Source organism: Pleurodeles waltl, chromosome 9 (assembly GCF_031143425.1).
Source record: "Pleurodeles waltl isolate 20211129_DDA chromosome 9, aPleWal1.hap1.20221129, whole genome shotgun sequence".
Lineage (NCBI taxonomy): Eukaryota > Metazoa > Chordata > Amphibia > Caudata > Salamandridae > Pleurodeles > Pleurodeles waltl.
In genome coordinates this window covers 555,694,503-555,719,852 of record NC_090448.1, presented here as the reverse complement: position 1 = coordinate 555,719,852, position 25,350 = coordinate 555,694,503, and the positions used below count along the sequence as shown (strand labels likewise).

The window sequence follows — 25,350 nt, the reverse complement described above, 5'->3', positions numbered from 1 at the left end:
GTTGTCCCTCGACATTTGCAGGTGACTCTGGTTACCCCAACCTGTCATGGCTACTGAACCCAGTGAGAAATCCCAGGACAAGGGCAGAGGAACGCTACAATGAGGCACGTGGGCGAACTAGGAGGATTATTGAAAGAACCTTCGGCCTCCTGAAGGCCAGGTTCAGGTGCCTCCATATGACAGGTGGTTCCCTATACTACCCACCAAAGAAGGTGTGCCAAATCATTGAGACCTGCTGCTGTATGGTGCACAACTTGGCTTTGCGACGACAGGTGCCTTTTCTGCAGGAGGATGGTCCAGAAGGAGGTCTTGTGGCAGCTGTGGAGCCTGTGGACAGTGAAGAAGAGGAGGCAGAAGAAGAGGACATAGACAACAGAAACACCGTGATCCAGAAATACTTCCAGTGAGACACAGGTAAGAAGACATCACTGCCTCCTACATCTGATAAAATTGTTCGACCTATCATCTGTATGTCACTTTCACCCAGTGTATGGACCCTGATTTGTCCCTTTACCTTTCAATTTCACACATGTGGGTCCCACTGTATGACCTCTGCTATGTTACCTCATGGACTAGAGCTGTGCGACATAGGTATGTAGACATTAGATTGGACATTGAGTTTTTCCTCAGTTATTGCAAATACACAGTTGTGAAAACACAGACTGACTCCAGATTGTTTTGTGATTCAAGGGTGTTTATTTAAGTGCAAAATAGTGGAGGGGGTTGTAAATTGGGAAGGGGTGATGGTGAGGAATGTCCAATGCAGAGTCCAGTCTATTTGTCTCACAGGTGCATTGTCCAAAGGGGCATAGGAAGTGGAGCTAGGGCAGTTTAAGGATAGACAGGGTGACAAAGTGGGAAGGAAGGATGACATTCAGGGTGGTCTCATTTCTTGGCGGGGGTCTTGGTATTGTTTTAGGTCTTTGTCCTGGATCTCAGGGACCGCTTGCGGGGTGGTTCTCCATCTGCAGGGGGTGGGGTGATGATGTCATGTTCCTGTGGCGGTGCCTCCTATCTACTAACGCCGGCCGAGGTGGTGGGCAGTTCATCGTCCAGGCTAGTGTCAGGGGCCCCTTGTTGTGCCACAGTGTCCCTCCTGGTGTTCACAAGGTCCTTCAGCACCCCCACTATGGTACCCAGGGTGGTATTGATGGACTTGAGTTCCTCCCTGAACCCCAAATACGGTTCCTCCTGCAGCCGCTGGGTCTCCTGAAACGTGTCCAGTACCGTTGCCATCATCTCCTGGGAATGATGGTATGCTCCCATGATGTTGGAGAGGGCCTCGTGGAGAGTGGGTTCCCTGGGCCTGTCCTCCCCCTGTCGCACAGCAGACCTCCCAGTTCCCCGGTTTTCCTGGGCCTCTGTCCCCTGAACCGTGTGCCTACTGCCACTGCCCCCAGGTCCCTGCTGTTCTTGGGGTGGTGGGTTTGCCTGGGGTCCCTATAGTGGTGGACACACTGCTGCTTGACGTGTCCTTGGGACAGAGGTATGGGCAGCTGGGTGGGTGCTGTGGTGGTGTTTCCTGAGGGGGGAGGCTCTGTGGTGGCCTGTGACTGTGTCAGGGGAACCGACTGTCCCGAGGTCCCAGATGGGTCGGGCTGGTCATCTAGATCCAGTTAGACAGAGCTGCTGTCATCACTGTGGTCCTCTTCTGTGGGGAGAGTGGACATGTCTGGAACCTCCTGTCCGGTGACGTTGGGTAGGGGTCCTGCAGGGGTGTAAAGGCATGATTATTGCATCTGTGTGTGCAATGGGTGGGTGACCCTGTACCCCAGTGCTTACATTCTTGTGTAGGACCTTGTGTGATAATTGTTTTGGGGATCTATGTGGGTATGTGTAGTGGACATGCATTGGTGATGGGTGTCCATGCTCTGTTGTTGCATGCAGGGCTTGGTGTTGGGATGTGTGGTTTGTGATAGTGGGACATATGTGAGGAGCTGGAGTGATGGGGGTGAGGGTGAGGGTGGGGGTATGTGATAGCATGCAGGTAAGGTGGGGTATATGGTAGTTAAAGATTTGACTTACCAGAGTCCATTCCTCCAGCTACTCCTGGGAGGCCCTCAGGATGCAGTATAGCCAAGACCTGCTCCTCCCATGTTGTTAGTTGTGGCGGAGGAGGTGGGGGTCCGGCGCCAGTCCTCTGAACCGCAATGTGGTGTCTTGAGACCACGGAACACACCTTCCCCTGTAGGTCGTTCCACCTCTTCCTGATGTCATCCCGTGTTCTTGGGTGCTGTCCCACTGTGTTGACCCTGTCCACGATTCTGCGCCATAGCTCCATCTTCCTAGCTATGGTGATGTGCTGCACCTGTGATCCGAATAGCTGTGGCTCTACCCGGATGATTTCCTCCACCATGACCCTGAACTCCTCCTCAGAAAACCTGGGGTGTCTTTGCAGTGCCATGGAGTGGTGTGTGTTGTTTTGTGCGTGGATGTGTATGAGAGATGGTGTTGTGTGCCTCTGTATGCTGGTGTGGTCTTTGCTTTTCGGTCTCTCTGCTTCTTCCAATTTGTTTGTTGTAAGGGTTTGTGGGTAATGTGGGTGTGTGTTTTATATTGTATTGGGTGTGTGGGAGTGGTGTGTGTATGTGTATCAGGTGTGTGTATTTGGAATTGTCCAATGTGGTTGTATTTTGTAAATGTGTGTGTATTTTGAGCGCAGCTGTGTGTACCGCCAATGGAATACCGCGGTTGAAAGACCTCCGCATGGATTCGTGGGTCATGATAGTGTGTGCGTATTCCTGTTGGCGTGACGGTGGAGGTTTTGTTATCGCCAGTTTTTCACTGACCTTTGGTGTGGCGGACTTGTGTGGGTGTCTAGATTTTGGCGGATTCCGAGCTGTGGGTCGTAATAGCTGTGGTGGAATTCCGCGGCGGTGTGTTGCCGGTCTTTTGCATGGCGGTTAGCGGCATTTACCGCCAATGTTGTAATGAGGGCCATAGTAATGTGTTGTATATGTCCTGACAGTGAAGTATTGCTAAATTAGTTTTTCACTGTTGCAAGACCTCTCCCCTCCATAGGTTAACATGGGGGCTACCTTTAAATCTGATTAAAGTGTAGATTTCCTTTGGGAGCGGATGCACATGTGGAGTATGGGGTCTTTGAGCTCACAATTTAAAAATACATCTTTTAGTAAAGTTGATTTTGAGATTGTGTTTGAAAATGCCACTTTTAGAAAGTGAGCATTTTCTTGCTTATACCATTTCTGTGACTCTGCCTGTTTGTGGATACCCTGCCTGGGTCAGTTTGACAGTTGGACTGGTTGCACCTCACACTAGATAGTGACACAAAGGGAGCTGGGGTGTAGTCTGCATTTCCTGATGAGCCGTCTGTGCTAGGAAGGAGGGGAGGAGTGGTCACTCACACCTGAAAGGGCTGTGCCTGCCCTCACACAATGCAGTCTCCAACCCCCTAGTGAGTATCTGGGGGCTGGCCTGGGCAGGCAGGATTTCACATTCAGGAGAGACTTTGCTTTGAAGTAGGCCTACTTCAAAGGAGAAACTGGGTATAAGAAGGGCACACAAAAATACAGACTTTAGAACACTTCTGGAAACCAAGAGGAACCTCTGCCCGGAAAAGAGCTGAAGAGCTGAGCAAGAAGAGCTGCCCTGCCTGTGACAGTGCTTTGTGAAGCTATCCTGCAGTTGCTGCTTCTGCCAGAGTAAGAGGGCAAAGACTGGACTTTGTGTGCCTTCCATCTTGTGAAGAAATCTCCAAGGGCTTGATTTAGAGCTTGCCTCCTGTTGTTTGAAGTCTCAGGGACAGCAAAGACTTCTCTCTCCCAGCACCTGGGGTCTCTGGAGAGACTCCTACTCTGCCAAGTGATGCCCATCCAGTTCTTAGAACCCTGAAAGGAAAAGCTGGCAGCCTAAGAGGAAGAAATCCACGCACAGAATGCTGTGCGGGGGAAAAGATTGACACAACTCCGATCTGCAGCTGGAAAATCAACGCGCCGCTGGCTTCGCTGCTGAAAATCGACGCTTGCCTGCAACGCGACCCGAAGATCAACGCCCGGGGCTGGAGAAACGACACACAACAGCGCTGATGGAGGCTGGTGAGATCTCAACCCACGCTGCTTGGTTTTTGGATCATCGTGCGGCTGGATTTCCGACGCAAGTACCGCTAGGTGTGTGAAAACAACGCAAGGCCTGCCCAGACCGAGCGTGCTGACTGGATCGATGCATCGCTCTCCTGCGGAGAGAAGAAACAATACGCCCCGACCGGACGAAAGGGGAAACGATGCAAGGTCTCGTGAGTGAGTGAAATCGACGCATCACGAGCCCTTTTTGACGCACACTCGCCCCTGCGGGCTTATTTTTGACGCACCCATGGTACATTTTCACGCTAACAGTGTTAGTGTGTGTTTAAAACTACATGAAGACTCTTTTTGCTTTTTAATTGATAACTTGACTTGTGTATTGTGGATTTTTGTCGTTTTTGTCTTGTATTTGTGTAGATACATATTTCCTATTTTTCTAAACCTGTGTTGTCATTTTGTTGTGTTTTTATTAAGTTACTGTGTGTGTTGGTACAAATACTTGACACCTAGCACTCTGATGTTAAGCCTACTACTCGTGCCAAGCTACCAAGGGGGCAAGCTGGGGTTAGCTGAGGGTGTTTCTCTTTTACCCTGACTAGGGTAAGGGTCCTTGCTTGGACAAGGGGTAACCTGACTGCCAACCAAAGACCCTATTTCTAACATTGGTGATCAGCGGTTGGGCTTGGACTTGTATTTGTACTTGACATACAGTGATTAAGTGTACACTACTGTTTTGAGTACAGACCACTACGTGACCACATACCGTTTGTCTTGTGATTTTTGATTTTTCTCTTTTGCTTGGATTTTTCACTACATCCATTTTTGTGGTAATCTTTGATTGACTTCTGAACTTCATTTGGAAACTTGTTCTCTGCCTCTTGGAACTTTGCACTTTTGTTGACTTTTCATCATGTCTCAATCTGGAGATGGATCAGTTGGAGCGGCTTTTGACCTAGAGAAATTGGATAGCTATACCAAGGCTCATTTAAAGCGTGTCTGTAAAGGTTTTGACTGTCCCATTAAGAGCTCATTCAAGAAGGAGGAGCTACAAAAAGCTCTGAGGGCTTGAGTGTCAGCCAAGAGCACTGAAGGGCACACAGAGGAGGAGGAGGAAGAGCATTCCATACACAGTGGTATTGTGGGTGGGCCTGTTATGTCCAGGTAGGGTCTCTTGGGCAGGTAGCAGTGTCTCATCTAAGGGTCGGACCCCTGAAGAATTGCAGGACAGACAGGCAGAGAGGGAGCACCAGAGGGAGTTGGAGAAAATGAGGATGGACATTGAAGAGAAAAGGTTGTTGTTGGCTCATGAGCTCAGCTTGAGGGAGCTGGATCAAAGAAGCCAGTCTAGTAGGGATGGTAGCAGCCATCACTGTGCAGCCTGAGAGGAGGGTGGCCATTCCTAAAGATCTTGTAAAGGATTATAAAAAGGAGGACGACAAATACTTGTGGTTTAAGGGGTATGAGTCTGCTCTCAATAGGAATCTGGTCCCTGAAGCTCATTGCGGGGGCAGGTCTGTGGAAGCACTTTGAGATAGAGGGGAGGGATACACTGACAGCCTTAGGGGATGCTCAGAATCTCACCTACACTATCATGAAGGATGCCCTACTCACAAGGTGTGGTCTCACCCCTGAGCTGTACAAGGATAAGTTTAGGTCCTACAAGAAGAAGGAATCCCAAACATGGTTGGATTCCCAACCCCCCCCAGTGAGAAGCCTTGGTTCTCCAAAGGGAAGCCAGTGGCAGGTGGTTCCCCACGTAAGTGCTATGCATGTGACCAGGTGGGTTATGTGAGGGGGGACCCCAAATGCCCCAAAAGTACACCGGCACCCACTGGTGTGCCGTCCCAGGGTTTGGCCAGTGTAGCGCTTGGGGGGGAGTTGGTTCCAGGTGGGTGGGAGCCAGCTGAGATGATCCTTGTCTCACTAGGGGACAGTGAGATGGTCCAGAGAACCCGCGCGCCTGAGAACACTATGAAGTACAGGCAGTGGGTGGCCATCAATGGAGAGAGGGTGGAGGCTTTGAGAGACTCAGGAGCCAGTGTGACTACAGTGAGGAGTCAGCTGGTGTCTGAAGAGCAGATTGATCCCTGGGTACTTCACCAAGTAGTTGCAGTGAACAGCTCAGAGCGCCTGTGCAGTGTGGCGCAGGTTCCCTTTGAATTGGTGGGGGGGAGGGGGGGGGAGGTGTCTCAGGTTCCTTGAAGGTAGCTGTGGCAGTGACCTGGAGGATTCTCCTTGGAAGGAGGTGGAACACAGGTCTCACTTGGAGATGTTAGGTCTGCCTGGGTGGGTATGTGTATCCACCTGGTCACTGGCAGCCCGTCAGGGTAGTCGAGAGCCCCTGGAGCCTGAAACAGTGGCCTAGGGGACCGCCAAGAAGAGGAAGGGCAGGGGGCGCGGGAAACCGACCCCAGAAGTTCCCATGGTCCGGGAGGTAGCGGAGCCTGAGGGTGACGCCCGGGAGCCTACAGGGGAACAGGTGGCTGAACTGTTGCAGTGGCAGCAGGAAGGGGGACCCACCAGGTAGGCATTCTGTGAAGCACAGAAAACTTCCCCTGCTCTAGAGGGACTGCGGCAGCACGCTGCAACCCAGGCGGCTGGCGAGGAGCCCAGTACTTACCTGATCTATTGGGAGGATGGCCTTCTGTATAGTGAGCCTAAGGTTCCTGTGCCTGGGTCAGCTTGTATGCCGGTGGTACCCCATTGCTTCAGGACCTTCCTCCTGGGGTTGGTTCATGATGTACCTTTGGCAGGACATCTGGGGCAGGACAAGACTTATAAGAGGCTTGTCTCCCACTTCTATTGGTCCCAGATGCACAAGCATTCTGCTGCACACTGAAGGTCTTGCCCAACTTGTCTGGCAAGAGTGGGGGGAAATGTAAGGCTCCCCTCCAACCTTTACCTGTGGTTAGTACTGCCTTTGAGAGGGTAGGTATTGACATTGTGGGGCCTCTGGACCCTAAGACAGCCTTGGGCAACAGGTTCATCCTGGTCTTGGTGGACCATGCCACCCGGTACCCAGAAGCCATTCCTCTGAGGTCAGTCACTTCCCCTGTAGTGGGTAGTGCACTGATGGGGGTTTTTACCCGCATGGGGTTCCCCAAGGAAGTGGTATCTGATAGGGGTACCAACTTCATATCCACATGTATGAAGTCTCTGTGGAAAGTGTGCGGGGTGACCTAAAAGATCACCATACCTTACCTCCCCCAAAGTAATGGTCTGGTTGAGAGATCCAACCGCGGCTTGAAAGGCATGATTCAGGGCCTGTCAGAGCCCTTGAGGTGGAAGTGGGACGTCCTCTTGTAATGCCTTCTATTCGCTTACAGGGAGGTGCCTCAAAAGGGACTTGGGTTTAGTCCCTTTGAGCTAAACCATGGCCACCCGGTGAGGGGACCTTTGAATCTGGTGAAGGAGGTTTTGCAGAAAGCTCCTAGTAAACCCCACCAGGATGTGTTTAGCTACATGCTGGCTTTGAGAAACCAGACTGCACGCTTCAGGCGTCTCGCACAGGAGAAACTAGAAGCAATCCAGGAGGACATGAAACGGTGGTACGACCGAAATGACACTCTGGTCTAGTTTCAACCTGGTCAAAAAGTGTGGGTGATGGTGCCAGTGGAGCCTAGGGCGGTCCAGGATAGCTGGACTGGGCCATTTGAAGTGGTGGAGCGCAAGAGTGAAGTCACCTACCTGGTGGACTTGCAGTCTCCAAGGAACCCTTTAAGAGTCATGCATGTCAACTGCCTTAAACCTCACTTTGAGTGGACTGAACTGTCCATGCTCCTTGTGACAGATGATGTGGTGGAGGAGGAGAGTGAGCCTCTTCCTGACCTCCTGCCTGCAGGAGTAAAAGATGGGTCTGTGGAGGGGGTGCTCCTCCCCACCCCCCGACTGAAGTGCAGCAGAGTGACTGTCTCCACCTGTTGGGACAGTTCCCCTCGCTGTTTTCCCTGATCCCAGGAGTGTCACACTTGTGCACACATGATGTGGACACTGGAGACAGTACACCCATTAAACAAAAGGTTTACAGGGTGACTGACAGGGTCAGAGCATGCATTAAGGATGAAGTATCCAAAATGCTTACCCTAGGGGTTAATGAGCACTCCAGCAGTCCTTGGGCCAGCCCAGTGGTATTGGTCCCAAAGGCTGCTGCACCTGGTGCCACTCCGATCTCGGTTTCTGTGTGGACTACTGGGGACTCAATGCGGTCAGCAAGACTGATGTACACCCCATCCCCTGAGTTGATGAGCTCATTGACCAGTTAGGAGCAGCCAAGTACCTCAGTATGTTTGACTTAACATCTGGGTACTGGCAGATTGCCTTAACTAAGGGGGCCAAGGAGAGGTCGTCATTCTCTATCCCAGATGGACACTTTCAATTTAAAGTCAAGCAGTTTGGGATGAAGAATGCCTCTGCCACCTTTCAGAGGTTGGTCAACCAGGTGTTGGCTGGGCTGGATGAGTTCAGTGCCGCCTACTTGGTTGACATTGCTGTGTTTAGCTCCACATGGGAGGACCACCTGTAACACTTCTGGAGAGTGTTAGAGGCCCTGCAGAAGGCAGGCCTCACTATTAAGGCAAGCAAGTGCTAGATAGGGCAGGGTTCTGTGGTGTACTTGGGACACCAGGTGAGGAGTGGCCAGGTGGTACCCCTACAGCCAAAGATTGATACAATTCTGGCTTGGGAGCCCCCCAAGACCCAGACTGAAGTGAGAGCCTCCTCAGGTCTCACATGATACTACAGGAGGTTCGTCAAGGGGTATGGTACAATTGTTACCCCCTTGACTGAGTTGACTTCGAAGAAGCGACCCAGGAAAGTGATCTGGACAGAGGCTTGCCAGAACGCTTTTAATGCCCCGAAGGCTGCCATGTGCATAGCATCTGTGCTGAAGGCACCTGACTACTCCAAGGAGTTTGTTGTGCTGACGCCTCAGAGCATGGTATTGGAGTAGTGCTCTCATAGCTTAATGAAGAGGGCCTAGATCAACCCGTAGCCTTCATTAGCAGGAGGCTACTTCCCAGGGAACGTAGGTGGAGTGCCATAGAACGTGAAGCGTTTGCTGTGGTCTGGGCGCTGAAGAAGCTAAGACCCTACTTGTTTGGGACTCACTTCTGGGTTCAGACCAACCACAGGTCCCTCAGATGGTTAATGCAGATGAGGGGTGAGAATCCAAAACTGTTGAGGTGGTCCATTTCCCTACAGGGGATGGACTTTACGGTGGAACACCGTCTTGGAACAGAGCACGCCAATGCTGATGGTCTGTCCAGGTTCTTCCGCCTTAGTGATGAGAACTCCCATGAGGTTGGGTAGTTGCTCTCCCCTTTCAGCTGGGGGAGACACGTGTTAGACTTTTCATCCTTGGTGCGGGCTCCCTTAACTTTTTGCCTCTGTTTCCCAGGTTGTTGATGTGTTCTGGACTCGGACTTTGCTGTTTTTGTTATTCTGGGCACTTTACCACTGCTAACCAGTGCTAAAGTGCAAGTGCTCCTTTACAAAATGTGTATGTAATTGGTTTACCCATGATTGACATATTTGATTTATTAGTAAGTCCCTAGTACAGTGCAATACAGGTGCCCAGGGCCTGTACATCAAATGCTACTAGTGGGCCTGCAGCACTGGTTGTGCCACCCACATAAGTAGCTCTGTAATCATGTCTCAGACCTGCCACTGCAGTATCTGCGTGGGCTGCTCGAAGAGATCGCTAACCTGTCTCGGAGAGGACCTGCCACTCTTTGATATTATACATACAATTAGTTAAGTGATAGACCTTGAGCAAAAGATCAGAAAGTGTGACCTTACTACTCTGTTGGTGCAGCAACTGATACCAATTACCTACTTCCCCCAACCTTGTTTCATATAAACAAGAAACCATGTATCACATCTCCTCCTTCATTACAACATAATTCTTTTTAAAACACTAATTATCTGAATAAATCTACACCATAAAAACGAATCCTGATTGTTGAGTTGTTGGATTAATAATTTCCATGTAAACAAGTTTGGCCCATTATAAAAATACTCTAATTGTAGAAAGCCTAAAGCTTGCCATGACTGAGCCATCTTTTTAGATAGAACCATCCTCCAGACTTCACAGTCCAGCAGCGGTGTAGATGCATGTTTACCCAAGATTTTAAAAAAATTCTGTACACGAGAAGAAAAAAACTGCAGGTTCTTATACTGCGTTTTCTTGGGGAGTTTTGTGGTTCGTAACCTAACTTTTTCCCATCATGCGATCTAATAGGAAATTGTCACAGACTGAGGTATCTGCTAATAACTGAACCACAAGATCTAGTAAGGCAACTTGATAATATGTTCTGAAATACGGCAAGGCCTCCTTGCATAGTGTCCAGTTGTAATATCGACATTCTAACCCGGGACTGTTTCTTCGTCCAGACAAATCTTCTAATTATAGTGTCAAGTTCTTTAAAGTATGCTGTCAGTATTTTTAAAGGAAGATTTGAAAAGAGAAATAGAAACACGGGGAGGGTATACATTTTAATCTATGTGACTCTGCCTACCAGGGAGAGGGGCAGTAAAGCCCACCTTTTCAATAACTCTTTTGTTTTGACAAGAGTTGCCCCATAATTTAAGGGAAATAAATGTGGAAAATCATTTGTCACAAACATTCCTAAATACCTTATGGGATGCTGTGAGACAAGAGAAAGCGCAGAACGAGGTGAATTAAACAATAAAAGTTCAGTCTTGCCTGCTTAACTTTATAGCCACTTATTTGCGTAAAATGGTTGATTTCATTCATGGCATTCAATATATTAGAACTGTCAGCCCATAAATATAAAACCATGTCATTGGCATATGGCTTAATATTATCCATCCCCTCAAATGGTGGTAAAATGGTTTGATTAAAATAAATCCTGGAGGCCAAGGGCTCTAGTTTAAAAAAAAAAAAAAAAAAAAAAAAAAAAAAAGGAAAAAGAAGCTGTGAAAGAGGGCAACCCTGACGGGTGCTGCGTTGGCTCTTCACTACCCCTGCCTCCTGGATATTGATAATAATCTTAGCCTCGCCACCTGATAAAGCTGCTTAATCATGTTGATAACAGATGGGTGGGATGCCGAACCGACCCAAAAGAAATCAAAAAAGAAAAAGGGCTGACCAATTAACCAGGTTAAGTGCCTATTCCGCGTCCATCATAAGAAAAACTGCTTATTCTTTATTTACAGAAAAATAATCGAGGGCCTACATCAATTGATAGGTACTAGTTGCCATCGACCTTCCAGGCAGAAAACCATTTTGATCCAAATGGATCAAAGATTGTGCGCATGAGGCAAGTTTATCTGCCGATATTTTCATAAATAATGTGTAGTCCGTATTCAGTAGACTTATGGGACGGTATGAATTGGGATTTGTGGGATCCTTACCTTTCTTTATAAAGCTAACCACAACTGATTCTTTGAAATTTTTGGGTATTGCAACTCCCACTTTCTTTCTCGTAAAAAGAAAAAAAAGATATGGGAGAAGTTCCTTTAAAAGTTTTTTTACACTTCTGTAGGGATTTTATCCCCTCCGCTAGCCTTGACGTTGACCATACTGTTTAAGCCTTTGGCAATATCCCAGGACTCTTTCACTATTTAGGCAAGCTTTTTGAGTATCTAAAACTTGCAGAAGCTGCGGCCCATTAAAATACTGGTCTAAATCGTATTCTGAAACCGGCTCTGCTTCCTCATAAATAGAACTATAATGTTTAAAAAAAGGCCTCTGCTATTTCTGTGTTTTCCGTCTCCAGTGTGCCTGTTGCCGGATTTCTAATTTTATTAATCAGTTGTTTTTCTCTGAGTCTTAGCTCAGCAAGCCAAACATTTTCCCATCTGTTGTCTCTCTTCATAAATCTTCTGCTGGTAAGCCCTGCCACCCGCAATTTCCACTACGGAAAAACAATCCCTTAGCTCTTGCTTTGCCTTGGATACCTGATCTTGAAGAGCCTGATGATTTAATGAAAGAGGTGGGCTCCCCATCGATTCCATGTGTGGCTACAGGAATCCTCTAACGCTGCCTGAAGCTCCTGGATCCTATCTGCCCTATCCCATCTTAGTTTGGCTTTATAAGAGATAACCTGCCTCCTAAATGCGGCTTAAAAAGCTTCTCAGACTGTAAAAAGTGGAGCAGTATTAATATTTATTGGGAAAAATTCCCAAATAGATTGTTTAGTATCCTCCACCCAGATGTGTGTGAGCAGCACCCTGTCAAATTGCCATTTTGGCCTTGCCCTTTAGATCTAAAATTAAAGTTAAGAAAACTATTGAAAGATCCAAAAAAGGATTGGCTCCTATTTCAACGATGCTCTTCTTAACAATTGTGCAACAAGAAAAAACATCTAAGTATGAAACTGACTGAAATTTTGGAGAATAGTATGTATATTGAGAAAATTTAGGCTAGGTTGCCCACCAGAGATCCTCCAATGCAAGATCCTTTTACCAGATAAATCGTTACCGAAGGTAAGTAACTTGTTCATTTATACTGAGGAGCTTGGTGGTTTTTGAATTCTTTTGTCTCCTGTCCCTATCGGACATATCAAGACTCTTATTACCAGTGAACCCTCAGTCTGTAATGACAAACTGTAAATTTGTTGTAAAGCTTCAGTATCATCTAGTACGGGCCATAATAATTGCAAAAATTCAGAACCTCACCTAACACATTCACTTTAACCCAGATCCACCTACCTTATGATCCCTTGAAATTGACAAATTCCCAAGAGATTCAGCTAGAAAGCAGTTTTACCACATTGCCACCTCTGCCAAGGCATAGAAGGCCAATGAACATTACCACTATTATGCAGTCTAGATGTGTTGCCTCATAAATGTGTTTCTTGATTATGGGATTTACCCACCATCCTCCCCAAGGTGATCCCTCCCGTAAAAGGTGCCATCACTTTGCACCCCATGCTTCTCGTGTGAGACTGCCCCCTCCCCCCGAAGCTCCCCCTAGAATACAAAAGTACTCAGAGTCTAATGAAACTCAAAATAGCACTACCTTTAGCCTGGGACTTCATCTTATCCTTTCTGCCAACGGCTCCACATATTGTTAGTAAACCTTTACAACAGGGAGGTTCTTCAAAGACTCCGCATACATAATAGATTCAAGCAGTGTTGTACTATAGTCCAATCTTGGCCATATATAAAAGCGAGAAGAATGGAAAGGATAATTACATACCTTAATATTTGCAATTTATCATGGAAATTTGATTTTTGCACTTGTTGTTTACCGTAGGCTCTGTCTAGCGCCCAAGTATATAAACCTTTAGTCTTGCTATCCAGTCTATGGTCAAAAGAAAGATTAAAATTCCCAGTTCAGTCTCTTCTTGCTCACCAATTATAATAGGCAATACTGTAGAGTAAGGCACCTGTTGCTCTAACAAGGTATGCCTCCAATCAGTCTGCTTTCTACCTAGCCCAAATGAACAGTTCTTAGTAATTAGCGTCATGTCTGTTGAATAAGTTGAACATGTGGCAATAAGAAAAGGATCAAACAAGTAATGCCTCAACCTCCATGTCTCTTAAATCTGTTTTTCAAACTGTTAAAATTTCTTTTTTTCATTAAGGAAGTTTATTGATCTACACATTTCCTTGTCACTTAGCCCCTCATAACTGAGGAAACAAGTACACACGTCCCTTTAAATACTAAAATAACTGTATCTGTCTGAACCACAAGATGCAAAGAAATGCTATCCTCATCCAAAACACATGCACACACACACACCCAACATAAATTCCTTGTCACCCTACTGTACATTCATTCTTGAAGTAGGAACATCTTTTATGCTTGAGTTGTTTGATTTTTTTTTTTTTTTTTTGTATCCTGCTTCAGAAGAGTAATATGTTTGCCTTGTGGGACCAGTTGGTGGAGTGATAAATAGAAGGCCCAAAAAATTCCTTTCAGGCTTTAAGGAAATATTTACATTAGTCTTGCACATAAATACTGTTCAGTTACAACTTTGTTTTTTAAAAATGAAACACTCTGCACAATTAGAGATACCACAGTCCATTTATCAGCACAAGGCAAATTGAGCATCTGTTTATCACAAGGCGATGAACATTAACATTTTGATGGAACAAATATATTTATCAATAGCAATAAGCATCTTTCCTATAAGCAGACCTCCGGAGAAGTGCTTTCTACATGACAAAGGACTACCAATTCTTTGAAACATGGAGTACAAACGTGGTTGTATAATCATAATATCTTGTACTCCATTGTGTGTATATATAATATATATATATATATAGTTTTCAGGTTAATCAGGCAATCAGGTAAAATAAAAGAAAATGCCTCATTTCATAATCACATGAGTTGTTTTAACAGTTGGCACTGCTGTTAGAACAAGAGATTTCTCGTGTAAATAAGATCCAGAATTTCCCACGGCGATAGAGATATTCAGTGATCGTGACGGTCAGCAAGACTTCTGCAATGGAGTACAAGATATTATGATTATATACATATATATATATATATATATATATATATATATATATATATGTGTGTGTGTGTGTGTGTGTTCAATGGCATGTGTAGCTGCAGATACAGCTACACATACAGCTACAGATACACATGCTATGCATATCCATTGCGACATATGATGTTGGGCTCGGAGTGTTACAAGTTGTTTTTCTTCGAAGAAGTCTTTCGGAGCTTGCGCATGGGCATCGACTCCATTGTTAGATTGTTTTCTTTCCGCTCCGAGATTTCGATTTGAAAAACTTTAGAAAACCTTTCCTTTCATCGGTATTGTCTCGATCGCATTCTCTATCTAGCATCGAACCAGTAGTACCATCGGAAAATCACTGTTTGCCCTTCGGGGTGCGTGCACCCAACTCGGGCCTATCCGGGCCTTCCGCAGGGAGAGCCTGATGGATGGGACTCCATTCCGATTCTTCCCTCGGTGCCACGCCAAGTACCCATATACAACCCAGCATTTGGTTTGCAACTTGTGCCTTTGTCCAGACCATTGGGAGGAAAACTGTGAGGCCTGTCGACCGTTTCGATCAAAAAAGACTCTTAGAGATCGAAGAGCACGAAGACTTGAAATGGCGTCGAAGAGCAGTGAACATCTCAATGTCACCGAAGAAGAGCAGGTGCAGACAGCAGTCTCTATCCTAGACACAGACTCCGAACAGGAATCAGAAGACAACAGACCCATCACAGCTGGCCAGCATGTGAGTATGTCTGCCCCTGCACCCCCACACAAGAAACATCCTAAGGCCTTGGGTACACCACTGCCAGAAGGCCATGGATCGGCCTGAGAAAAGGCTGTCGCTGACCGACCTCTGGGTTCGGTGCCGAAAAAGGCCACTCCTCCGACTACTTCGGAGTCGAGTAAAACTATAAAGGGCTCCATTTCGGACTCCAGCGGGAAACACAAAGTTTTGGAGTCGAAAATTCGAAAGGCAGCTTCGGAGCCGAGACCTTCCACAACATTTTCGGTACCCAACAAACAACAGACTTCAAAACCGAAAAAGACATCATATACAGAGGAGCAAGGACTTTCTAAGAAATTAAGAGAAAGCCATAAAACCTACGAAATTACGAAAAGACTGATACAGCAAAGGCAATAGGTGCTCTGTACACTACACCATATAGGGGGTCATTTCGTAAGCCTCAGTTTCGAGGAGGTTTTAGAGCACAATCCTCCGAGGCTGCTACCTCACAAACAAAGCAACCATATCAAACCCAGTACCAACGAGTTGGGTTTAGAGGAACATACAGAGGTCAATACTTTAGAAATAGAGGTAAATTCCAAACCTCTAAACAACCAACATCACAACCAAAGCAGTGACTTCCTTCCCTCCCTTCCACTCCACACATCTCCTGTGGGGGGGAAGATTACCGGAATTCCACTCTATATCACCACAGACAACTGGGTATTATCAATTATCCGCAATGGCTATTGCCTAGAATTAATATCCACCCCTCCAAACATTCCACCATGATATCACAAGTTGTCCCCCGAACATGCAGTTCTGTTACAACAAGAAGTACAATCTCTAATGTTAAAGCAAGCAATAGAATTAGTTCCACAGTCTCAACAAGGAACAGGAATATACTCACTATACTTCCTAATTCCCCAAAAAGATGGCACCCTCAGGCCAATATTAGACATCAGGCCCCTCAATTTTTACATCTTATCAGAACATTTTCACATGGTAACTCTGCAAGATGTTATTCCACTGCTACAAAAACAAGATTTTATGACTGCCCTAGACCTCAAAGATGCAAATTTCCACATACCCATCTCACAGAAAATACCTCAGGTTTGTCATACAAGGAAAACACTACCAGTTCAAAGTGTTACCTTTCAGCATAACAACAGCTCCAAGGGTGTTCACAAAGTGTCTAGCGGTAGTAGCAGCATACTTAAGAAGACAACACATCCATGTCTTTCCATATCTAGACGATTGGCTAATAAAATCAAACAATCGTACGCAATGCCAAAAACATATACGTTACGTGATAGAAACTCTGCACACACTAGGATTTTCTATAAACTACCAGAAGCCACACCTTCAACCAGCACAAGTACAACCGTATTTAGGTGCTATCCTAAATACTCAACTAGCTCTAGCGTATCCAAATACACAAAGGATACAAGCTTTCCAAAATTATAATTCCACTTATGCATCCAAATCAACAATACACTGTAGGATTTATCATGAAGATCTTAGGAATGATGGCATCTTGCATAGCAATAGTCCCACATGCAAGATTAAACATGAGGCCCCTACAATAGTGCCTTGCACAACAATGGTCACAGGCACACGGTCAACTTCAAGATCTTATGTTGATGGACCGCCAAACACATATGTCCCTTCAATGGTGGAATCGCAGCAATTTAATGATGGGGCAGTCGTTTCAAGACCCTGTGCCTCAGACCATGATCACAACAGATGCATCAATGATTGGTTGGGGAGCTCACCTAAACAATCACACCATTCAAGGGCAATGGGATGTCAAACAGAAACAGCTACACATAAACCACTTAGAATTATTAGCTGTATTCCTTGAAAGCATTTCAGCCTCTTCTCAAGCAGAAGAATGTTCTTATAAAGACAGACAATATGACAACCATGTATTATCTCAACAAGCGGGGAGGGACACATTCATCTCAGCTGTCCCTTCTAGCCCAAACAATTTGGAATTGGGCAATTCACAATCATATTTACCTAATAGAACAGTACATTCCTGGGATAGACAATCAGTTGGCAGATGTCCTCAGCAGAAATCACCAACAAACACACGAATGGGAGATTCACCCCCAAGTACTTCAAAAGTACTTTCAAAGGCGGGGAACACCAGACATAGATCTATTTGCAACAAGCAAAAACACAAAATGCCAAAACTTTGCATCCAGACTCCCACATCTCCTATCCAGGGGCAATGCTCTATGGATCAATTGGTCAGGGCTTTTCCCCCTCCCCCACTCCTTCCATTTCTGGTCAACAAGTTGCAGGTTGGTCAACATGATACTCATAGCACCAACATGGGCACGTCAGCCTTGGTACACAACACTACTAGACCTATCTGTAGTACCTCACTCCAAACTCCCAAACAGACCAGATTTGTTAACACAAAACAAAAGTCAAATCAGGCATCCAATGCTCTCAATCTAGCGATCTGGCTCCTGAAGTCTTAGAATTTGGATACTTAAAACTTCCATCTGAATGTATGGAAGTCACTAAACAAGCAAGAAAACCCACTACTAGACAGTGCTTCGCAAACAAGTGGAAACGATTTGTCTACTATTGTCAATCTAAAACTATAGATCCACTTACAGCATCTATACAAGATATTGTATGTTACTTACTTCATTTACAAAAATCTAATTTGGCTTTTTCCTCCATAAAAATACACCTTACTGCAATATCTGCATACTTACAAACTATTCATCATACTTCTTTATTCAGAGTTCCTGTTATTAAAGCCCTCGTGGAAGTATTAAAATGCATCATTCCACCCAGAACACCACCAGTTCCATCAGGGAATTTAAATATTGTACTTACAAGACTTATGGGACCACCTTTTGAACCCATGCACTCTTCCCAAAATCAATTTCTAACATGGAAGGTTGCCTTCCTTGTGGCTATTACTTCTTTTAAGACGAGTTAGTGAAATACAAGCATTCACTCTTGAAGAACCTTTTTTCCAAGTACACAAACATAAGGTTGTACTAAGAACAAATCCAAACTTTCTAACAAAAGTAGTGTTTCCTTTTCACATCAATCAAACAGTGGAATTGCCAGTCTTCTTTCTACAGCCAGATTCTGTGGCAGAAAGAGCTCTTCATACCCTAGATCTCAAAAGAGCTCTTATGTACTACATAAACAGAACTAAACAGTTTAGGAAAACAAAACAACTTTTTGTTGCCTTCCAACAACCACATACAGGCAATCCTATAGCAAAACAAGGTTTAGCAAGATGAATTGTTAGATGTATACAAACATGTTATGTGAAAGCAAAAAGACAACTTTTAATCACTCCTAAAGCACATTCTACAAGAAAGAAAGGTGCAACAATGGCTTTTTTTTAGGAAACATACTAATGGTTGATATATGTAAAGCAGCTACATAGTCAACACCTCATACATTTACTAAACACTACTGTGTTGATGTTTTCTCACAACAGCAAGCCACTGTAGGACAAGCTGTCCTAAGAACATTATTTCAAACAACTTCAACTCCTACAGGCTAGCCACCGCTTTTTGGGAGGACTAACTGCTTTGTAGTCTATGCATAGCATATGTATCTGCAGCTACACATGCCATTGAACGGAAAATGTCACTTATCCAGTGTCCATCTGTTCGTGGCATGTAGTATTGCAGATTCACATGCACCCCCCTTCCTCCTCGGGAAGCCTGTCGTTGTTTAAGTTAATAACATTTGTACATATGTATATACATTTACATTTGCATGGACATCTCTTTTCTCTTCTATGCTCTAACACTCCTTTCTTCACCCTCTGCGGGAAAACAATCTAACAAGGGAGTCAATGTCCATGCGCAGTGGAACCGAGAGAAGTCACTCGATCCCGTGACTCCGAAAGACTTCTTCGAGGAAAAACAACTTGCAACACTCCGAACCCAACACTACATGTCGGAATGGATATGCATAGCATGTGAATCTGCAGCACTACATGCCACGAACAGATGTACACTGGGCAAGTGACATTTTCCATATATATTACCCAGTGGTGTTCACCACTGGGCAGTTATTGTTAGGACTGCGTTTCCATAAGAAAATTATTTTTTTGTGTTGCTATAACTTTGCTGCTTTTTGACGAATCACCACGAACCTTTACAGAAAAGTGCTGCTTTTTGACCAGTTTGTGCATTGAAAGTTTCCGGGTGATCCGGCAAGTGGTTGCCCAAATAAAGGGGGGGGGGGTCCCAAAAAAGGTTTACCCCATTCATTTTTTCAAAAGAACTTTAGGCACAGATGCAGTCTGAACCTCTGAATGGATTTACACCAAATTTAGCAGGAAGCTAGATCTTGGTCCCAAAACAGTGCATTTTATGTTTTGGTGTAAATCCGCAATTAATGCTCAAAACGTTTGTATATCTAGGGACGTGGAGTCTCTGCAGATCCCAACATATCTCAAGCTAGGATTGAATTGGCTGCCGCCATGTCAACCAAGAAGTGGTGGCAGTCATCTTAGGACTCATGACCCAGCCCTGAAAAAAACAAAAAAGACAAAGTGACAGTGTTGACATATACTGACCCTCTAGGGCTGGTGGTGGGGTCCCAAAAGAACACTGTCTGAGGCCCATAACTTTTTTTTTTTCTTAATTCTATCCTCTGATCCGCTGCAACATTATTTTAAAAAGAAGGCAGCTTGGTTTTTTCACCCCTGGGGATCCCCATACCATGGGGCACAATGTTTTTTTCATTAATGCCTCAGTCACCCCATCCTCCAGGACTGACTATCTATGTTATATATGTTCCAGGGAGCCCACCCCCAGGAAATGGTGGTTTCCCTGTCTGCACAAGCAGGGGAACCAGTTTTTACCCCCGCTTGTCAGGTGAAGGTTTGAATCTCCTGTCATGCAGGAGCTTACAAAAAGTCTGCTTCTAGCCAATGGAAGCTTTGAAAATGCTTCCACCAGCATGGAGCCGACTACCCACATTGAAATAGATCAAAATATTGCTCCTGCCCAGAGGGAGCAGGGAGCGGTTCGGGCTTCTGATGCATGTGATAGGCTGGCTGGGGCCGCAAGGTTACTCCCGCGGTCCCCAACAAATGCATAGTGGATCCCGTGTGTGGGCACCAACCTTCATGTAATAAGAGCCCTGGGGTCCAATAACGGTTTTGGTGGGGGGGGGGGTTCCTTCCCTTTGTTTGGTCAAGCCCCTGGGGATGGGGTCCCCAGGGCCTAACAAGTTTTGGGGCTGTCCACACATCCTACCTCCTCTTTATTTTAAATAAATTGCCCTGGGGAATGGGGTTCCGAGGGCCTGAAAAAGGCTAGGGGAGGGGGGCTGCGCGGCCTCCTTCCCCTCAAGGCCTCCCTCGTGGTCCCAGCTTGCTCCGCCTTCTGCGTGAGCCAGCATTGCTCCAGCAAGCAAGGAGCTGCTTTTAATAGCAGCTCCCTGCTTGTTGGAGCAATGTTTTCAACTTTCTTCCCTGCACCCATATCTGAATGCAGGGAAGACCAATGAAAACTCCGCTTTCTGACAGCGGGACCTGTTTGACAGGTCCCGCTATCAGAAAGCGGAGTTATGTTTGCTTTTGCTTGTTGGGAGCAGTCACTTCCCACCAAGCAAAAACAAACAGCTATGTCCCAGGGGTGGGCACCCTGGGACATAGCAGTAACCGGCCCTGGGGAGTGGTGGTTCCCAGGGCCATCAGTGGCGCCACAAGGGGGGCTGCGCGACTCCCCTCCAACAGTCTGTTTTGCCCCAGGGAGTTAATGGTCCCCAGTGAGCAGGTGCGCGGCCCTCCCTGCATTGAATTTAACATGCCCGGGGAGGTGGTGGTCCCCACGGCCCGGCGGCCCTCCTGCACATATTTTATGTATCGCCCCACGTGGAGGTGGTGGTCCCCAGGGCTGTGGGGAAGGCCGACAGTCCTCCCCCACACATACAAAGCATTTTGCCCTGAGGAGGTGCCACATCACTTTTTGCTGCTTCATAAAAGAAAATGCTGCATGGATTAAGAATCAACTTGGAGGGCTGGGGGAGGGTCGGATAGCTATATAAGACTTAAATAAAATATATTAACATATAATCTTCTAGAAATCCTTGAACAGCAAACCGAATAAGACTGTGTTTAGGGCTGGTGAGCCTGCCAGCCTCCGGTGTTTGGCATGCACGGATTCTAACTTTCCTGTGTATAAGACTGCAGCAATATTTTTTTCAAAATAAGCTTATTCTCTTGTGTCATGATTCTAGAGAATTGTTGTGGCCAGACATATTAAAATTGAATTTCCCTTTTATATCTCAAAAGCTACTGAATGGATTTACATCAAATAAACAAAGGTGTGACCTGGGTACCGAAAGCTAGCTTCCTGCCAAATTTGGTGTAATTCCGTCCAGTGGTTCAGACTGTACTTGTGTCTAAAGTTCCTATGTAAATTAACATTGGAAATGCAACTTTTTTAACCCTCCCACCCCCTTTTTCATGGTCCCCGCTTGATGGATCACCCCAAAACTTTCCATGCGCAACAAGAATCACCGGGGTACTTTTTTTGGCATTTTTTATGAATATTTGTCAAAAGGTGCCACAGATTTAGGCAAGTCAAAAAACGCTTTTTCTATGGAAACATGGTCCTAACTATAACTTCCTAGTGGTGACCGCCTCTAGGTGATATATATATATATATATATATATATATATATATATATATATATATATATATATATCCTTTTGATTCCTTTTATTTCTTAGGTTTTTTGTGAAGATCATAGCTTTACATTGAAAAATAAGGAATTTGTTAATTTTAAGCGTGATGCATAATGCTCCGATAGGATCCTGTTTCTGATGCTCTTGGTAAGGGTATGAACCACCCTCCTGAATTTCAACATGTTGATAAATGCAGTATTTGTATGTTTTAAACCTTTATGGGTGTAAGCTACATTTTCTGGTCTCTCTTGGAACAATCCAGTGGAGTTACCCTCTGTTCTCTATGGGAACTACGAGATTAATGGCCACATTCAGCCTGTGAAATCACTCATGACAAAGCTATGGTATTAAGTTACCTTCTGGTATCCAAGTCCTCTTTGGAGGAGAGTTTGAAGTAGCGGAAAATTTAAATTAAAAACTGCCATTTATTTCTAGAGAAGTAAGAACGTAGGACATTTACCACAGCTAGGTCAAATTGTCTCCCTTTTCTAAACTTCATTTCCTAGTTCCCTTTTTCGTGTTTAAACCAGATTACTATTTCCTCCGCTAGTCTTCATTCTCTACTTTACTAGGAGACAGGAGTGCACTGAGGTCAAAGCAGAATCTTCACTTCCATAGCACATAAAAACTAATGTTACTTCCTTGTTACGATGCAATGACCAGAAGCAGAATTTAATCCAGTTTTTGATTTGAAGACTGGGATTGGGTGTTGCAAGTGCCCAATTCCATGTTACCCAGTTTACTGACCATGGGAGGTTAGAAGGCGTAGTCAGTCTTATTGTGAAGCAAAGCTGTGACCTTCTTTGGAGATCTTTTAAGTGTCTAGTTATATTTCAGCAGTTGTGGTGTGCAGGGTGCAGGGTGCAGGGTGCAACAGCACCCGTCGTGCTTTTCTAAGCAGACAGTGAAAAGCGCGCTGGGGCCCACGGCACCCTGTCTCCACCAGCTTTTACATGGCGATGCAACTGCGATGTAAAAGCCGGCAAAGAGGGGACTCATAATCCCTAGGGCAGTGCTGCCCTGGCAGATAAAGACCTCCAGCACTGCCAGGCCATCAGCCGGCGAAAAAGTGGTGTGCCGTCGGTCCGACTGTGGCGCGTTTGCCACGGTCATAATGTGGAGGCCGGACCACCGCATTGGCCACCCCAAGTCTGGCGGTCCTTGGACCACCAGACTCATAATGAGGGCATAAGTGGTTTGATTCTGTGCTGCATGCATCTACTGGCTACTTCGGAGTTTGTACAAAGTTAATGTTGGTTGCAGATGTTTTTATATTTGGAGATGACTGGCAACTCCTTAAATTCATTTTTCTGATTGGTTTCTTATCATTCTGGTCTGTTTCCCATGTTGGTTGTGTTGTTTGTCCTCCTCCAGGTGAAAGAGTATGACTCGATATCCAGGCTGGACCAGTGGCTTACCACCATGCTCCTACGTATCAAGAAAACTATCCAAGGGGAGGAGGAGGACCTGCGCTAAGTCCTGCAAGGAAACACGTCACTCTTTGCTGCTTCAAAAAGAAAACGCTGCATGGATTAAGGATCAACTTGGAGGGTGGGGGGAGGGAAGGATAGCAATATAAGACTTAAATAAAATATATTAACACTTAATCTTCTAGAAATCCTTGAACAGCAAACCGAATGACTGTTTTTAGGGCTAGTGAGCCTGCCAGCCTCTGGTGTTTGGCATGCATGGATTCTAACTTCCCTGTGTATAAGACTGCAACAGGTTTTTTTTGTGTTCATGATTCTAGAGAGCAAAAGCTGTTAAACTCCTGGAAAAGCTGTTTTTATTGTCAAGCTAAATTCTGAAATATTGTGCAGCTGGGATTGTTTACTTTGTTTTTACGCAGGAAAGTAAGGAGGATTTGGAGCAAAGGTAAATGACTTTCTGTTCATTTAAAAGGGAGAATTTCCTTCCTGGAATGTTGGAATGCCTTTGCCTTCTTTCTCCTCACACGTCACAGTGGGACGTCCCATCTGTTTAGGAATTTTTGTGCCCGCTTACTGTATTTGCATGTTCCCCCATAACGTACTATTGACATAGTACCAAAAGTTATACTTGGGCTTTATTGTTCTTCAGGCTCTCGGAGCATTACTATTTATTTACAATATAAGCCGTGCGGTTTGCATACTACTGGGCTCTGTTCCAGTGTGTTTCTAAGTATTTTTTCCGAGGGAGTTGGAATGTAGCACAAATTGACCGTTCCAGTACTGTCTCTCTATCGCCAGTACACAACACTTCTTGGGTTCCTACATTATAAAATATATTTTATTATCAAAGCGGGACACCTGCCATCAGGAATGCACGTTTCACCTGTAGATACGTTTTGTTCACATTCTCACTGGTGGAAAGTGGTTGTGAATACCTTTTACGATTTAAAGCATCTTTCCTCCAACCAAATGTGGCTGAGTATTTTAAACGTCAGTTTGCATGCTGTGTTCAAGACTTGGCAGATATGTGGAGCCTCTTCCCTCTACTCTGACGCGTTGCTCCCTCTAATCTGAAGATGCAGCCATCTGTGTAATACAACCCTCCTTGTGTACCGATGAAGAAGAACAAGGATTGTGAACATTCCTTGCAAACTTTATATATATAATTGTGTTTATTTTCCATGAGATGCCATCATAAAGTTGTACTTTTTATGTTGAAACTGATTTTTGGTGCTTAGTGTCGTTCGTCTAAGGAGTAGTCTTGTTAAGGTAGAATTGTCAGGTTCTCTTTAGAATCGGGGTATAAAGTGAGAAACCTCCCTGTCTTTCACCATACATATCCTCACTGGAACCTTCTTTCTTCTCAGTGGATGTTGGATTTATCCCTTTCTTTCCTCCTAGCAAAGTGAAAAATAGACCTCCCCTGGGTTGCTTCGTGCTCTCTCATGACTGCCAAAATGCAAAGCAGAAAGGCGATGCATAAAGAAAATCTTCAATTTAATAGAATGGATTCCAAACTCCTTAAAGAGATAACATCAATATATTGGTGTCCCGTGCGATTGTCATTCATCAAGGTTCTTTATATATTGACATTAAACTGACTCTAAGCAGAACCTTAACCTTATTTTGCAGGTAAGTCTGGTCCAGCTCCCGTATTCGATTATGGGACAAGATATTGGCAGAATTTATGGAATCTCAGTGGAAATCGTATCAGCAAACTAGGTTAAAAACAAAAACGTAACTCTTGTGTCCATGTAGCTTGTTGCCTCACCCCCAAACAGCACCGTTAAAATACTTGTATGTTCATATACAGTGAAGCATCTTACCTCCTACAGCTGTTGGCCTGTAACCACTTCAGGGACAAAGGTTTGAAACCTGAATGAGATTCCTTTCCAAGTAGATCATTTGAACATGGGAATATCAATGCCTGTACATCTTTGCTAATGTAGAGAAATGTAACTCGATAAGGCTTTAAACCATTCGAGTGACATTGCATCACTGTTCAGTCCATAAGGTACTCCTGGAAAAGCAGGTGACTAAG

General features: G+C 45.3%; 1 protein-coding gene across 2 annotated transcripts in view; it reads left to right on the top strand.

Moving 5' to 3' along the window:
- The window catches only part of NAPA (NSF attachment protein alpha), a 177,913-nt gene extending 153,380 nt beyond the window's left edge, over positions 1–24,533 (top strand). For both annotated transcript variants that reach the window (XM_069207500.1, XM_069207501.1), the window contains exon 11: positions 23,254–24,533. In XM_069207500.1, the coding sequence (XP_069063601.1) occupies positions 23,254–23,355 (102 nt within the window). In that variant the 3' untranslated portion in view covers positions 23,356–24,533. The remainder of the gene's footprint in view (positions 1–23,253) is intronic.
- Positions 24,534–25,350: the final 817 nt, after the last annotated feature.